This window comes from Cydia pomonella, chromosome 22, assembly GCF_033807575.1.
Source record: "Cydia pomonella isolate Wapato2018A chromosome 22, ilCydPomo1, whole genome shotgun sequence".
In the NCBI taxonomy this organism is placed as follows: Eukaryota; Metazoa; Arthropoda; class Insecta; order Lepidoptera; family Tortricidae; genus Cydia; species Cydia pomonella.
In genome coordinates, this window is record NC_084724.1 from 5112854 (window position 1) to 5129187 (window position 16334).

General features: G+C 36.9%; 1 protein-coding gene across 1 annotated transcript in view; it reads left to right on the forward strand.

Annotated features, from left to right (window-relative positions):
- Positions 1-1355: 1355 nt before the first annotated feature.
- LOC133530202 (GMP reductase 1-like) overlaps positions 1356-16334 on the forward strand; it is a 34041-nt gene continuing 19062 nt past the window's right edge. The window contains exon 1 of the mRNA XM_061868059.1: positions 1356-1553. Coding sequence (XP_061724043.1) covers positions 1467-1553 — 87 coding nt within the window. The 5' untranslated portion in view covers positions 1356-1466. The remainder of the gene's footprint in view (positions 1554-16334) is intronic.

Sequence of the window (16334 nt, forward strand, 5' to 3'; positions counted from 1 at the left end):
GGGCCCTAATAAGTTGAAAAGAACTTGTATTTTAAAAGAGTTTCGTCTTAATTATAAGAGTCGGAAAAACTGAGTCGAGTCTTAAAGCAGACTTATTTATTTAAGGGAGCCCCTTAAGTAAATAAGTCTTTTAGTCTTTAACACAATATTAATATTGACAGTAGCACTGAGATCTAATTTTCCATAATTCCTCCCGCTAATTTACGCCTGCGCAATGGAACTTAAACAGCTGATTGTTATATCAATAGTTTAACAAACTTTACTTTGCCGGCGAGAAAAACACCACGTTATACAAATTGAACGACGCAGCGCTGCAGCTGACCGCACGAATAAAACTGCATTACCGACTGAAAAAAAAAAACTTAATAGTGACGTGAAAAGCGATTCCGGTTTTTTCGTGCCGATGTGCAACCTTCACCTAGCGCTGAAAGCGTATTTCTGGCGCTGCGCCCTTGTGACGTCACGCTGGTCGCTTTTGTAATGTTGCCATGTTTATGGAAAAATTGACAACATCGTTTTTTTCTTTAGGAGATTGCATCACGATAACTATATGTACGTACCTATATTGCTATACTTCATCAGATTATCGCCATCAGATTCGTAATGAAAACAAAAGTCAAAAAAGGCGGCAAATTTAAAAAAAAATTGGCACGAACGGTGAACAATCGACTTCCCATGCAAATTCAGAATTTGCCTTTTTGCAGTTGGCTTGCATGTTTGGGTCAAAATTCTTTACATTGTCATGTTTTTACCCCAAAAATTGTGGTGGAGTGGAGCTTTTTGTATGAGATAAAGAGCTATCGTTTTTGAGCTAGAGAGACATGCAATATAGCACTCGACTCATTTTTATTTCATAGAAGACATAGATACAAGCGTGACAGAGTGGTCAGAAGCAAAAAAACGAAAATAATTTTGACCCGTTTACCTCCGTCCGTTTATTAACGACTAGTTTATGTTCAGAAATATACTGTCATTTGAAACATAAATGTAATAAAATGATGTTATAGTAATAACATAACCCAAATCCCACCTGAGATGACCCAGGACGAGAAGCCTGGCGAAATATAACTAGGAGAGACCCAAATAAACTTCTTTTAAGAAGTTTCAGTGGTGTATCTTAGTTTTAAGTTCTTTGTGTAATTTGTAGTGATATAAATAAATAAAAATAAAAAAACGGAAAAAGGAAAAGAAGAAGAAGAATAGTACCTAAATAACCTTATTTTTTTTCGTCTTATAAGTTATAAATTTTATAACTTATTGACGATTTTCAAATATGTATGTGCTACCACAACAAGCGATTAGAAATTGATAGTGCGCTTTGCTTAAAACCATTGCAAATGTTACAGAAATTTACAAAGAACCCTGGCAACCCTCATCACAAAACCGTCAGTCGATATCGCGCGCGAGAGGGGACGCGCGTTCGCGGCAAAATAACTCATCGCACAAATATCGGTTAAACACTCAAAATGCCCAACATTATCAACGAGGTTAAATTAGACTTTAAGGATGTACTCCTTCGGCCTAAGCGAAGCACGCTCAGAAGCAGGAACGATGTGAGTTTGTTTTTCTTTTTTTTTCTAATTAGTGTGTAAGATCAAGGTTGGAGTTTTCAGTGTGTATGCTGTGATGTAACTTTTTTTAGCGTGAAAATTCCGCATTGGCCAAGATTTTGCTTAAGTTTTTCATTTTTAACCATTGTGTATATTTGCAATCGTATTTCTTCGATTTATTGATGCATAATGCATGTCATAATAAAGCGTAATGTATTTTAATGCCCATTGACTTATGTTAGGATTATCATTGTTTATTTATAATAACGCTAGTGTTATTTCATTGTACAGTAAACTTATCTCGATGGGTAAACTTCTTTTTTACACTTTTGTAACATTGCGAAAGATGCTCTGAGATATAGGAATCAAATTGCAATCCTTTTTAAATAATCAGAATACGCCCTTAAGTGCGTCTTATTATAGTTTTTATTTTTATTTTCAATATGTTTCACCTAATGTGAACGTGCCTTTAAGATATCACAAAGTGGAATTGTGAGCGTTGCGAGGGTTTCACTACACGAGAGGCATTGCTCATTATACTTAAGCACGAGAAGTAAACAACAAAATTGCTCCCTTGTATAACAATTAAATGTATACAGCTAATAAATATACCATACTCTGAGGGGTAAAATACATAGGTCATACTGAACAATATTAACAGCAAAACAGCCACAGACCAGGAGACCGAGCCAACTCCGAAATCGCGAAAACAAATCGGAAGTTCCATAGAAAACATTGACATGTGATTCGCCGAAATGTTTGAGACAGTAGTGTTTTTTGCGTGTTAGGGATTGGCCTTATAAAAAGTAAAAAAAAAAACAATTTTAACCCACGTTATTTTTTCAATTAGTCATAATTGTCACTTCGGATAGGGGCAACCGTTGGACATTGGAAAATCTATTCAACGCTCAGAGTATCGTCAGATATAGCAAACCAAAAAATATTATACATGTCTTGTGGTAAGTCGGGTGCAGATCAAAGCACCGCAGTATCAAAATATTGCGTGATCTGATTATCGTTTCCAATGCAGCGGTCACGTATACTTGCCCAACTTTCGACCTGCTATAGTGGCCTTGTCAATTTTCCAATAAATTGCAACTCGGAGACTAATTTTAGGTACAGCTCCTACTGCTGCATGATTTACAAAATATAGTCAGCCATTTCCGTCAGTCGCAAAAAGCGGCTAATTAAAAAAAAATTGGTGCGAAGTGTTATCGTCCCATAGAAAACTTCAACTTCGTGTCTCTTACACGCTTTTATTTAGTTTCACCTGCCCCGTTGTCTCTCTGTCGGTCTGTAATCAAATCTTGCAAGTTAAATTTGATCCAAATCCTGGTTTCCGATTGAGCTGAAAATTTGCAAAATTTGCAGCTTTTATCGCTGACTGCACTTTTCGTTCCACAATACTCATAGAGTCCTTTATTGAGAGACAATTCTAAAAATCCTAAACACAATTAGGTTACGTTGTTTTATCACAAAGTTCCTACGTCCACCTCCTGTCTCCATCATCTGACCAGACCAGACATCAGACACCATGGTGCCATAATATTGCATCGTCACCCGACATACATATATACAAATTTTCAGCTTCACCGGAAACCGGGAAGTCGATTAAATTTAACTTGCAAGATTTGACCCGTACAAACAGTTCCACACATTGCAAGTTAAATAAAAGCTTGTAAAAAGAGCTGTAAGAGCTTTGAGTCATCTTTATCTTCAAACCACGGACTTATAAGATTATCTTTATATCTCCATGCTTCAAACAAATCTTCACTTCGACGAGTCAAACGACAGTTCGAGTGACGTGTCATATCTAAAAAGTCACATCAAATTTTTCTCGTCTCGCCTTGAGGAAGGTCGCGAAACCGGAAGGAACCGAAAATAACCGGTATTCCGCGATCTCCTTCAATTGAGGTGACGATTTGTCTAAATCATTAAATTTGGTCATCTGATGAATATGGGGTACCTACCACAGAGTTATATTGGAATTGAAATTCTTAGGAATATGATATACATATTTAGTTGGAATATTTGTAACCAATACCTATATAGTTCGGTTTTACTGATCCGTGTAAAAAATTTAAAACTTTGTGGATTTGTGGTCATAGGTGATTTTGTCAGAGAGTATGCGCCCACTGTTGGGCATAAGCCTCTCCAAGTCTCTTCCAAGCTCCCCGATTGGCTGTTTCTCTCCTCCAGAGTGAGCTTGCAATATTTCTGATGTCATCCTCCCAGCTAGTTAGAGGTCTGTGATCTAGTTTTTTAGAACGATGCCTTCACGCTAGGGCACGCTTGCTCTACCTCCTTTCATCTATGTATATATGTATGTATATGACATACGTGTCCCCATACCTATAACACTTATGTACATAGGTCATACTGAACAACTTTTACTATAGGGCCATGCAACAACGGAACGCAAAAAATCTTCTCCTTACGGGCACTAAAAATAGTCCTAGTTCAGTGATGTCACTCACGAATTCGAGCCAATCGTACAGTCTAACGCAACTAGTTGCGACCAATCGCGTTGTGGCGTTAGACTGCACGATTGGCTCGAATTCGTGTACGTGACACCGCTGTACTGGCCCCATTCTTATTGCCCGTAAGGACCGTCCTTAGATATATGTAGGTAAATGACATTTTGGCGAATCATATGCCCAATGTTTCAGTAGATTTTTTTCGCGATTTCGGGATTAGCTCCATAGTAAAAGTTTTTCAGTATTACATAGGTACATATTCCCCACTCAGAGTATGGTAAGAGATAAAAAATGGTAGGTATACAACGTAATAGACTAAATACGTTTACGATTTGAAACGTCACTAACGCAAGATAACCCAGATAAATGACACGTGTACATATAATTCATGCGAACTTAATGATCATTTCATTACACGAGATGAATGGTTAATAATAATAAATATTCGTATCGTAACAGCTATTATAGGAAACCCATTCAATTCAATTTAGTAGGTAGTAGGATTATACGGGTGTCACCTGTAACACGAAAAAAATATTAAAACATAGTTTGTACCCATAGATATAAGACCTTCTATGATCTGGGCTTGTACTTTGAAACGATAAAACTTTGTTCAAAAACTTAAAAAAATAAAAAGTAAGTTATTTCGATTTTCCCTTTTTTATACATATTAAATATTATTTTCAATGTACGCTATCATCGATATAATATCCGTTGCTTGTCACTCTATAAACATAACAAAATTCGCAATAGGTAGTTACATGGTCTCTTAGGATAAACTTTAAAGTGTAAGTACTTAAAATAAAACACAAGTTATTTTTAAAGTCGTTGAACAAATAGTAATCAGTTTCAGGATAGGTACAGCCACTGACCTATTTATGGGTACAGCCTACAGTTTAGTTTATAAGTAGTGCTCGTGTTACAGGCCACATCGCACCCGGTATGAAGCTATACTTTCCTCTACGTATGTATAGAGTGTCTATTCCACAATTGAGACACAGAATGATATCTGCCTTGACCGAGATTCAAACTCGCGGTTTTGGGACACTGGCTCTTGACTAATTGAGCCTCTAAAAAAATAGTATCTAAGCTGTATTCGGGTAAACCGAATCACGTTCTAATGTCAGGTACTTCAGGAAATCTGACATGAATACAAGGTAATAACAAATTTTCCATAAGCCATCCTAAATATCGCCCTTGTTTTTATGAAGTCAGTCCTCTCTCTTATTTGTGAATACTTACCTAATATATTATGTAGGTTTACCTATCTGTAAGCATCAGATGCCAGTAACCTTCTATGATTGAGAAGGAACCAATACCTAAGCCATCTTTTGGTCATCAAATACAGATCAATACCACGCTTTGTAAGACTTTCCGCCCTACTTCGATACCGTTCAAGATGGTTCATCTCATTTTACATATACATATGGGCATATGTGAGTAGGTGCGCCTTAGTATAGTTTTACAACCCTTTGAACTCCAAGAACCCTTTTACCCTTTATACGCCAACAACCTTTAAAGTAACGTGAAAGTTCTACATTGTCGTTACTAGTTTTCACAATTTTTTTAAGAATGTTTTTTTATTTATATATGGGTAGAAGTTACCTCTTAAAACGATTAGTTTTACTTTAAAAAAGTGAAATAACAGGCAATATTATTAACAGTTATTTCCCTAGAGCATATTTTCAATGGACGAATTTGATAAACTACTCACATATTTCGAAAATATAATTTTTTATTAGTTTTTTATGAAAATTTCCGAAAAGTATCTAAAGTATCTATTTTGCACATGGGTATTGCGTGCTGCGCTCGTGTTTTTGTAAATGACTGTGTATATCAGATATACACATGTATGTATATCTACCATGGGTCGAGAGTCAGCACCCACAACTGTTGTATAAAAACTGTAGATAATCAACATTAATTAGACGGCGAGCCGTTCGCACACGCTGGTTAGATCCAGTTGCAGGGTTAAAGTTCTGTAAACATGCGTGATGTAGATGTATGTCAGTGTTAGTTATACATACAAAGAAATAAACGGTCTAGTGATAAAAGACAAAGGTTCATGGCACGGCACTTTATGTCTTGTGACGAAAATATAATTTGCGATCCTAATGCTTATCTTCTTCTGCGGATTTCATTCTCACTTGGTTGGCGCGATGACGCGAAATGAGTATAGGCCTCCGACACAAAAGCACGCCATTTTACAATATTTGAAATGAAAGGATTCACGCCAGCTTACACTAAAAACCCGGCTTGGAGATCTATAATACCTCCACTCTATCCGCCCACCGATACTTAAGATGGACTTCGTTCTAATCCAAAAAAAAAAAAATCTCATGACAATTCATAATCCATCTTGAAGTTGATGTCGGATATGATGTAAGTGCTAATATGCCATCAGAAATTTTCAATTTTTTTTTCTTTTATTAAGAAACAAACGGTCATTTATAATGTGCGTCATAGTTAAACATTGCATTTTAAAAGTTAGACCTACTGTTTCCTTAATTAAATATAAAGGTGCAAAATTTTATACACTATGGTCTTTTAAATATTTGTTTTGCGTTTTTTAAATATTTATATAATTATTAAACTATCAACACATTTTATCTGCAGAGTTAAGTAAATTGCGGGATTTTCCACGTGGAAAAATTACATAAACAAAAACATCGATAAGTCCTTGAATGTGTCGTGTCGATCCACGGCCAACGCATAAGGTGCTTTTATAGGGTTCCGTACCTTAAAAGGAAAACAAAACCGGAGAAATGCAAGTCGGACACGCTCACCGAGAGTTCCGTACAAATTTAACTATTTTTTTTTTATGTATGGATTTGAGATTTTTCCATGTTTAGGTTTTTAAATTGGCAAAACTATTTCTAGTGATTGTCAATTTGACTGTTGGTGACCTATTTGTAGTCAGTACTTTTTGCCATTTCACAATGAATAGACTTACTTCAGAACAACACTTGCAATTTGCGCAAATTTATGAAAATCATGATTCAGTTCACCAAACTTACCACTTTCGCGTAATGGTTCGATGACCGGGCTTCCATGATCATGTGATCTCACACCTTTCTTTGGGGATATGTGAAGTCACAGGTCTACGCAGATGAACCCAAAGACTTTGGATTACTTTGAAGCCAACATTCGCCGCGTTATTGCCGATATACGATCCCAGCTGCTCGCAAATTGGACTTCCCAATTACACTTCATTTGAGCCAGCCATGGCGCCCATATGTCCGAAATATTTTGAAGCACTAATGGCATAAACAGATATTTAATAAAAACCAACATTATGACAGAAAATACTGGATTGTTAACCAAGGGATGCCTTTCACCTGAGTCAAACACTACTTTTCATTATTATATGTCACGGGTTAGCCAGACATAAAACATGGCTACTTTTTGAATATCTTTATAAGAATAGCAACATATGGTCATGTCATGACCTAATGGAGGTAGAAGCGGGAAGCGTGGTTGCCGTGCTAAATCAGCTTTGTTTGACCTAAGGAACAATTGTGCCAAGCGGCATCGCCTGAGACAAAAGTGTATATATATATTCACTGCACTTGCCCCATTAGTCGTCGGACGCAAATATAAGGATAAATGAAGTGTCCATATCATGACCGTTCACTCTGACGTGATCAATAGTCTACGAAATTTAACTGTTACATCTGTGGGAATCGTAACATTAGAGAGAAAGTATCATAGCCGCGTACGTAATATAAATAGATGTCTTTATTTACCCGCTGTGCTTCCTACGGGCGCGTTGCCAGCGCTGGCACAATGTCATCGGACCTTAGGAATCTACGGTTACATCCTCTATCGTAACAGCCGTAACTACAATTGGGAAACTTATACAACGGGTTGGCAACTGTCAAATGTTTTTTCACCATTCCAACTGGTAATAAAGGCCCTCTTGATTGTTCAAAAACTAATGAGAAAGTAATCAAAGATGCAAATTTTGAGTTGTTTCCTTATGTTAGTTGGTAGAATTTACTTACTTTTAAATAATGATTTAAAATGATACCTAATATTTTTATTACGTTCATTTGGATTTGATATGGTTTGATTTTTGTGGTATTTCGTTGTTAGGTAGTATTTTCCTCGCGTTGGTGTGGTGAAAAATTATGCGTTTCACTCGGAGGCAAAGTTTGTTGAACCCTCGTACCTTAAAATCCTCGCAACGCTCAAGATTCCACTTCTCGAACCTTTCGCCTGCTCGGGTATCAATATTAGCACAAACGAATAAACAACAACTTTGCCCCCTTGTAAATCAAATAACTATTATTGATGGCGCCAGCATAAGCTTTTACCTATTTCTAGTTTACTTATATCTAAATATGAGATTTAACTCATACTTAGATATAAACTAGAAATAGGTTAATAGTTATAATAGTATTTTATGCAACAGTTGTATAAGAAGGGTTAAAAAAGGCGAGTGGCGTGAGTTACAATGTGAGCCGGAGCCGAAGGCGTAGGCGAACATTGTAAAGGAATAGGTACGCCACGAGAATTTTTTGACCTACTTATACAACGTTGCATACAATATTTTTCCTACGAGTCAACAAAAATAAATCTTAATTTAGGTAAACAAATTACAGCAAAAGTATATAGCCCAGCGGCGTAGCATATATGTTTGCCGCCCGGGGCCGATCAAAAATTTGCCGCCCCAATTTATGATCAGTATCACTTAGTCAGGTCATAAGTTCTGTCACAAAGATTTTTACTGATAAAAAGTAATAGATACAGTTTTGCATTAAGTATTCAAATTTTTTTTATATTACGTCGGTGACAAACAGGCATACTGCCCACCTGATGGTAAGCAATCTCCGTAGCCTATGTACGCCTGCAACTCTAAAGGAGTTACATGTGCTTTGGCGACCCTGACACTCCGCACCCTGAGTAGGGTCTAGAGTTATTTAGTTGCGGTTTTCTGTAAGGTGGAGGTACTTCCCGAGTTGGACCCTGCTTCAGATCTGGATTGACATCCGCTATTCTGTGCCCTACCACACAGAGCGAGATGACTTTCACAATGCCCATACCTCTCTTTTGGACGTAGTTTAAACACGGATCCGGGTTCAAACATATGTAATATTCGAAAAAAAGTTATATTTTATTTTATTTTTTATTTCGCGTGTATTCGCGTCTAACGACAATTCCAAAATAAATAAGTAGTAAATAAAGACGAGCTTTACATTTTAAAATAATTATATTACATTTATATCAGTATAAAATAAAACAAGCTTTCAAATCATGGCAAACTTTATTTATTAAAAGCTTTGTATAACATTTTATTTGTAAAACTTGTGACCTGACTAAGTAGTTAATAGACAAGACAAAGTTAGTTGGAAAAGGTAAAAATCAAAAAATATCTTCAAAAACTAAAACTCAACTACTGAAAATTTGGCTCTTAAAATTATGCAAAGAGAAAAAAAAAACATCTGAAATAATCACACAGAAAATATTGTACATTTACTTAATTATGTACGTTTATACAGTGTATACAATTACACGGTATGAACGAGAAACCTGTCAGATTTTAACCACGAATTCCTGTCTTAAGGAGCAAAAAAAAATATTTGTAATTTGATCAAATTCGGCAAAACAAGTGTGTGTGTGTGTGTATGTGTTTTCTGCAGACGACACGTTATCTATTTTTACATGTTGGCAAAAAAATACTTTACAACGAATAAATAGTTTTTTTTATTTGCAGGTAAATTTTGCGAGTTTCCTTTATAACATGAATGTCTCTTAGTAAGGCCACATAGTGCTTGTGTCGTCGCAGCCATAAAGGCGTTTTTCACTAAGTTATTACAAAAACGAATTTTCACAACAATTGTCATTATCTTTATAACAAGACCTGATATGACATTTTAGTTTCTAAACTTGCGGTCAAGAATACACTTTGAATCTGTCGGATTCTCATTGTGTATATTCAATATAAATAAATAAATAATAAATAAATAAAATAAGGTAAGGGCATTTATTCGTGTGATGAGCATGGATATTTGTTCCTGAGTCATGGGTGTTTTCTTTGTATTTAAGTATTTATAAATATTTATATATTATATATATCGTTGTCTAAGTACCCTCAACACAAGCCTTATTGAGCTTACTGTGGGACTTAGTCAATTTGTGTAATAATGTCCTATAATATTTATTTATTTATTTATTTATTATTGACATAATGAAAAAACTAAGTTTATAGGTTTTCCTTTTTTTTCAAAATTTGAAAACAATAAATACATAAATAATTCTTAAAAAAAGCGAAACCTATAATAAACTATGCTGAAGCGATGGACATCAAAATCAAAGTGATTTGTTAAGATTTTAGTTTGGAAAACGTTTTCTCCCGAAATGTAATTTAATAGAAAAAATACTATTATTTCGCAAGGATCGCAAAGCTATTCTTCCCTCTTCAGGTAAAGGTAAATGATTATTTCAGGTGAGAATGTTTACTTATTTCATACGTTTTAGAGCGCGATTTTCAGTAGTCCGCCTTACATTTAATTAATTATGGGGTTTTAATTTCGTATTTAATTATTTTCTGCCTTCCGGGCGGAAAGCGTCAACTTTTCTCTCGCTGCGCTAAACGAAGTTGCCGCTTTCCGCCTCCAGCAAAAAATAGACAAATGTATTTGTGTTCCAAGGGAGCATCCTTCCGTGGTGCGCATACAATTTTTCTGCTCGCCTGAGGCGGAAAGCGGCAACTTCGTTTAGCGCAGCGGAGCAAAGTTGACGCTTTCCGCCTGGAGGGCAGAAAATAACTATTAAAGTCATTTTACATTATTTTTGTGGCAGGGCGCCTTCTGTACAGCAGCAAAGCGCCCAATGCATTTGGTTACGCCCGATGCTTTTACATGAGGGCGCCGAAAGCGCCCGTTATTCGATTGCCCGCAGCGCGACACGTACGTCGAGCTACGCCCGACTCTTTCAATATGAGGGCAACGAAGGAGCCCGGCATTGAACCGCGCGTATCGCGCCACGTTTATAGGGCTGCGCCTAACTATTTTTGAACGAATGTTGGCGCCGAGGGCGCCCGGCTATAGATCGCACGCAGAAGGCGCCGTGTTAAATTTGATGTGACGTCATATAGGGTTATAGGTATGTTAAAGGTTATACCTATAACCAGCGGACAAGCGTGTAAGCTCGTCGGTGGTTTGGAACGCCGCACTCCGGTAGCGATTGACGGCCCCCGCACACCCGCCCCACGCCGTTCGCTCCCGCGGTGCGTTAGTTCGTTTCGTGGCTTGATTTGAAAATATTGATTTCTTAATTTTATATTTTTTTAAATACCGTTTTTGCCGCCCCCTCTCATGTGCCGCCCGGGGCCATGGCCCCCCTAGCCCCCCCCTCGCTACGCCTCTGATATAGCCAAGACGCGCGAGCATACCTTGTTACGCGCCCGGCCCGCCCCGGGCCGCGGCCGGCCGGTCGGCGACACCTCCTCGTAACTCATGAGGCCCTGGTACTTGCTACTTGCTAAATTAATATTTTGGACAGTTTTTTCTCAATTTTGGCCACCGTAGCCTACGGAGACTAACAAGCAACGCTAAGCGGTCTTCGTAGTCTATGGGTGTTGCTATATTACGGGTGTCACATGCGTGTTTCTGACTTATGAAGTAATTATTTTTACTATGCAACCAAATGAATATTTTGTAAGTTGGCAGCAATGCACTTAGTTTAAAACTGTATTCGTTTTGGTTTTGTTAGGTTGGTAGCCATTAATCGCGGTAACGTTATAGCTTATAAAAGCACAAGAGCTGTTATGAGGAATAGACAATATAGACTTTTCTTGAAATCTTTTATGTATGTTCTTATATTCGTGTTAATGAATGCATAAATGACAGATAACAGTAGAGGAGTAGGAAAATAGTTATAAGTGTTTGTGTATAAGTGTTTTTTCCTACTCCTCTACTGCTTTTATAAGCTATAATGTTACTGCGATTAATGGCTACCAACCTAACAAAACCAAAACGAATACAGTTTTAAACTAAGTGCATTGCTGCCAACGTACAAAATATTCATTTGGTTGCATAGTAAAAATAATTACTTCATAAGTCAGAAACACGCATGTGACACCCGTATTATAGCAACACCCATAGACTACGAAGACCGCTTAGCGTTGCTTGTTCGTCTCCGTAGGCTACGGTGGCCAAAATTGAGAAAAAACTGTCCAAAAAATTAATTTAGCAAGTAGCAAGTACCAGGGCCTCATGAGTTACGAGGAGGTGTCGCTGACCGGCCGGCCGCGGCCCGGGGCGGGCTGGGCGCGGAACAAGGTATGCTCGCGCGTCTTGGCTATATACTTTTGCTGTAATTTGTTTACCTAAATTAAGATTTATTTTTGTTGACTCGTAAGAAAAATATTGTATGCAACGTTGTATAAGTAGGTCAAAAAATTCTCGTGGCGTATTCCTTTACAATGTTCGCCTACGCCTTCGGCTCCGGCTCACATTGTAACTCACGCCACTCGCCTTTTTTGACCCTTCTTATACAACTGTTGCATAAAATACTATTATGTAAGTACTAATATAGGATGTAAGGTGTTTTGATTTACTAACAATATGGATCGGATGGTCTGAAATAAACAAATTTTATTTTTTCATTATTTATTTAACTTAAAGAACTAGCATCCAGGATTTAAAAAAAATAAGTATTTGACATTATTCGTAGGATTGTCAGGTATTGTAAACACCCCTATAATGGAACAGGCACCAGTAATGGGATGGTATGGACAAATCCTGTAAAACAAGTATTTACCATCAGTTTTTAATCGGTAGCAACATTTTACCATAAACAAGAGCCAAAAAGCTGCATATGTTTAATATTTCATTGATATTTGTTATTTTGTAAAATTAATGGCGCCATACACCCCATGACTGGAGCAAAAAACCATAGTTTTAAATGGTTAATAATATTAAAACCAATTGCAGAAGCTTTTATTAAATACATAGAACACATAAAGGATGAATTGGATATTCAACTTTTAAAGCATAAAGCGGTAGAAATTTTACAGATGTCTGAAATACCATAAATACTCCAAATTTTCTCTTAAATGTCCCATGATTGGTGCCGTTAACATAAAATCTATGCTGTCGCCTTCAAGAAAAATACTGTAACGGGCAGTTACAACCCCATTATAATTCGGTACACGGCGGAAAAGTTGATAACTGGAGATATAAAATTGAAGAAATTTGAACTTTGAATAGAATTCCATAAGGTTCAAATTTCTTCAATTTTATATCTCCTCGAGTAATCAACTTTTCCGCCGTGTAGGGTCACGTCTGAGAATATCGATACGGATAAAGTGCCAAAAATATGTATACACTACCCTAATATATGGGCCATAAAGTCGTGTATACTATATTTTTGGCACTTCGATCGTGTCGATGTTTTCAGACGTGACTGTACGGGGAATTATGATTCTCTCGTAGCACAGAGCTTATAAAGACATACATGGAAATGTGTTCGATTTACACAATTTAATTAAGTTTATTGAGGCCCTTTTTGGGGCCATACAGACTACGGTTTATTCTTAAGAAAGAGAATATTTTCGCTGTCTTTCTCAGAAATTAAGTAAGTATATCTGTGTGCTTAGACAACGTGCCAATCGTTAACGCTCCGTGGCGAAGCATAGTCATCTCTCTCTATCACTTCCATATTTGTGCGACAGTGACAGTTGCGTTGCTTTCGCTAAAGCGATTAGCATCTTGTCTACATATTCCACTGTTTAATCTCATCTAAACATCAAACAAGTGTGACGTCACACAGCCTGAGACGGAGCCAGACTGGCGCTCGCTCGCGCAACATTATCGAATTCTATGACACACTGAACTAGTTAATATTACTTTATTACAGCCGTATTGCATACAAATATAATGATTACTTCTGACTTTACGTAAATAGTTATTTTCACCACACCAAACTGGTAAAGGCCCTCTTGAATGTTCAAAAACTAAGAAAGTTGCATTTTATCCACATGTGGGGAAAATTGTGAGTTGTTGTACTAAACATTCGGATGTGTAAAATTGCGCGCGCAATTGTACACACACCCGAAGTGCGCAATTTTACACATTGCAATACCACTCTAAACATCGCGATATTACTGCCATCTCATAGACAATGTTCGAACTACTTCCTGTCAGGTCGAAACATGAGTGATACTGCCGCGACAAAATAATAACAAATTACTTATAGTTTTGGTACAGTAATGCACTCATTTCATCAAAAAATAAGATCAAAAGTGAATAAAAACTGTACTTACGTACCTCTTTTGTTTTCCACTCATATATGATATTTCTTTGGGAGTACATGCCGACATGCCGGTTACGACCGCTAACAAAACATAACTTAGGTTGCTTACGAAGTATGGAAGGTGGAGGTAAGGAATGGAATCTCCACGTACCAAAAAGTGTCATCAAAAAACCTCAAATAGGTGGCCCTACAATACCTAGAATACTTGAAAAATAAATCAAATCATAGACAGCGCACTTCACTCCGTCAATATCGGTAACAATAGGTTCTTAGCTACTCTAGCGCTACTCTGGTGATATTTGGAAGTATTATTTATAGCTGACAGCTGGACACTTTTGCAACAGTTCTACCATAAGAGAGTTCACTCCTTTTAATTCCACACTCCATACTACGAAGCTCACTCCGTTGTCCTGCTATGACGTATGCGCAATTATATCGCCCGCGCAATCTTATACCACCCTACCCTAAAACATCAAATAAAATCAAATATTATTAGTTATTAAATATTTATCATTCAAAATCATCATGTAAAAGTCAATTCCATCAGCCAACATGAGTACCTAAACAACAAATTACTTTTCACGTCAGCAGCTGGAACAAGGGTAATTTGCTGCTTAAAAACAGTGAGCAAAATCGCATTTTGCTCACTGAGTGAGACAAAATAACATTCAAGTGACCTTCATATTCGAATGTCATTTCAACGTGCGGGGCCTAATACAAGTTCGAAGTTTTTTGATTCTATTGTCTTTGTTCCTTTCACGTCATTAGCAAAAAGAAAGAGACAAAAAGTGCATACGTAATTCAACGATATATTGACGGTTTATAATAGAACCCCGAAATAAGTCAGACCGCATCGTTCCAAAACACCCTACGAGTCTTCATTCGTAATAATTAATTAATGAAATAAAAGTTTAAAAATTAATAAAAATACCCATATTTTACGTATTTTATTATACAATCAAAACAATATACTTATACAAATTTACGCAATTGTTACGCAGTAAATAATTCTACTTAACGATTTTTAACGATCTCTACTATAGTTGACAAATAGTAGTATCCGCAATTCGGACCGTATCTTACAAAGTTTTTTTTAACAAAAAAAAGTTGACGATTTAACTGTCAATTGATGTTCGTTAATTTATTAATTTATTATTTTCGTATCATTTTATTGAAATTTCTTTCGTTTTGTTTTATTGCGGTAATTAAAGTTAATTGTTAGAATACCTTCAGAAAACATGAGTGAAATAGTGATGAAGACGGATTACATTTTTTCAGGTTGTATTTTTTGATGGCTGACTGACGTGAAAATTTTTGTGTACTACACGAGATCAAAGTTATTTACATCTCGTGCGCTTTTGAGTCCCTTACTGCGCTCAAGATTCTAAATTAGATTCACTCGCTACGCTCGTGAATCTATTATAGAATCTTTCGCTTGCACGGGACTCAAAACAAGCACTCGAAGAAATATCAAACTTTGCTCTCTTGTTGTACAAATAACTATTGCCACACATGTGAATAAAATGCAACTTTCGTATCCGTTTTTGAAATGCCAAGAGAGCCTTTAGCTTTACCAGCTGGTGTGGTGAAACAAATATTGTCCGACCTCAAGTTTCGGTTTCGGTAGGTGTCGGCATAAAAATCATGTATCCGCCGACGGGTTGGTTTAAAAAGCGGCCATACATTTCGGCGTCGCCGAAACTGTATTTTTTGTACTGTCCCGCCGAAGTTTCAATTTCGGCAGGTTTAAAAAATAAGTTATTATTTAACTAAGTTTCCGAGGAAACTCTCCCAATAATTACCTACGTATAGTTCGTGTCACCAAAGATGACGCGCAGATTTGTCAAATCTCACCTTTAAGAACATGACTATATACGAGTCAAGTCACGCGTCTTCGTGAATGACACGTTCTATACTTGTAGATGTATGGATAAAGTAAGTAGCAGCCTGCGGGCCTAGCCAAGATGCCAATCGTTTGTGCTGTAGCGAACGAAACGCTGATGTCGATGTTGCACTTGATATGGAATATTACTGTTTCGGTCGCTAC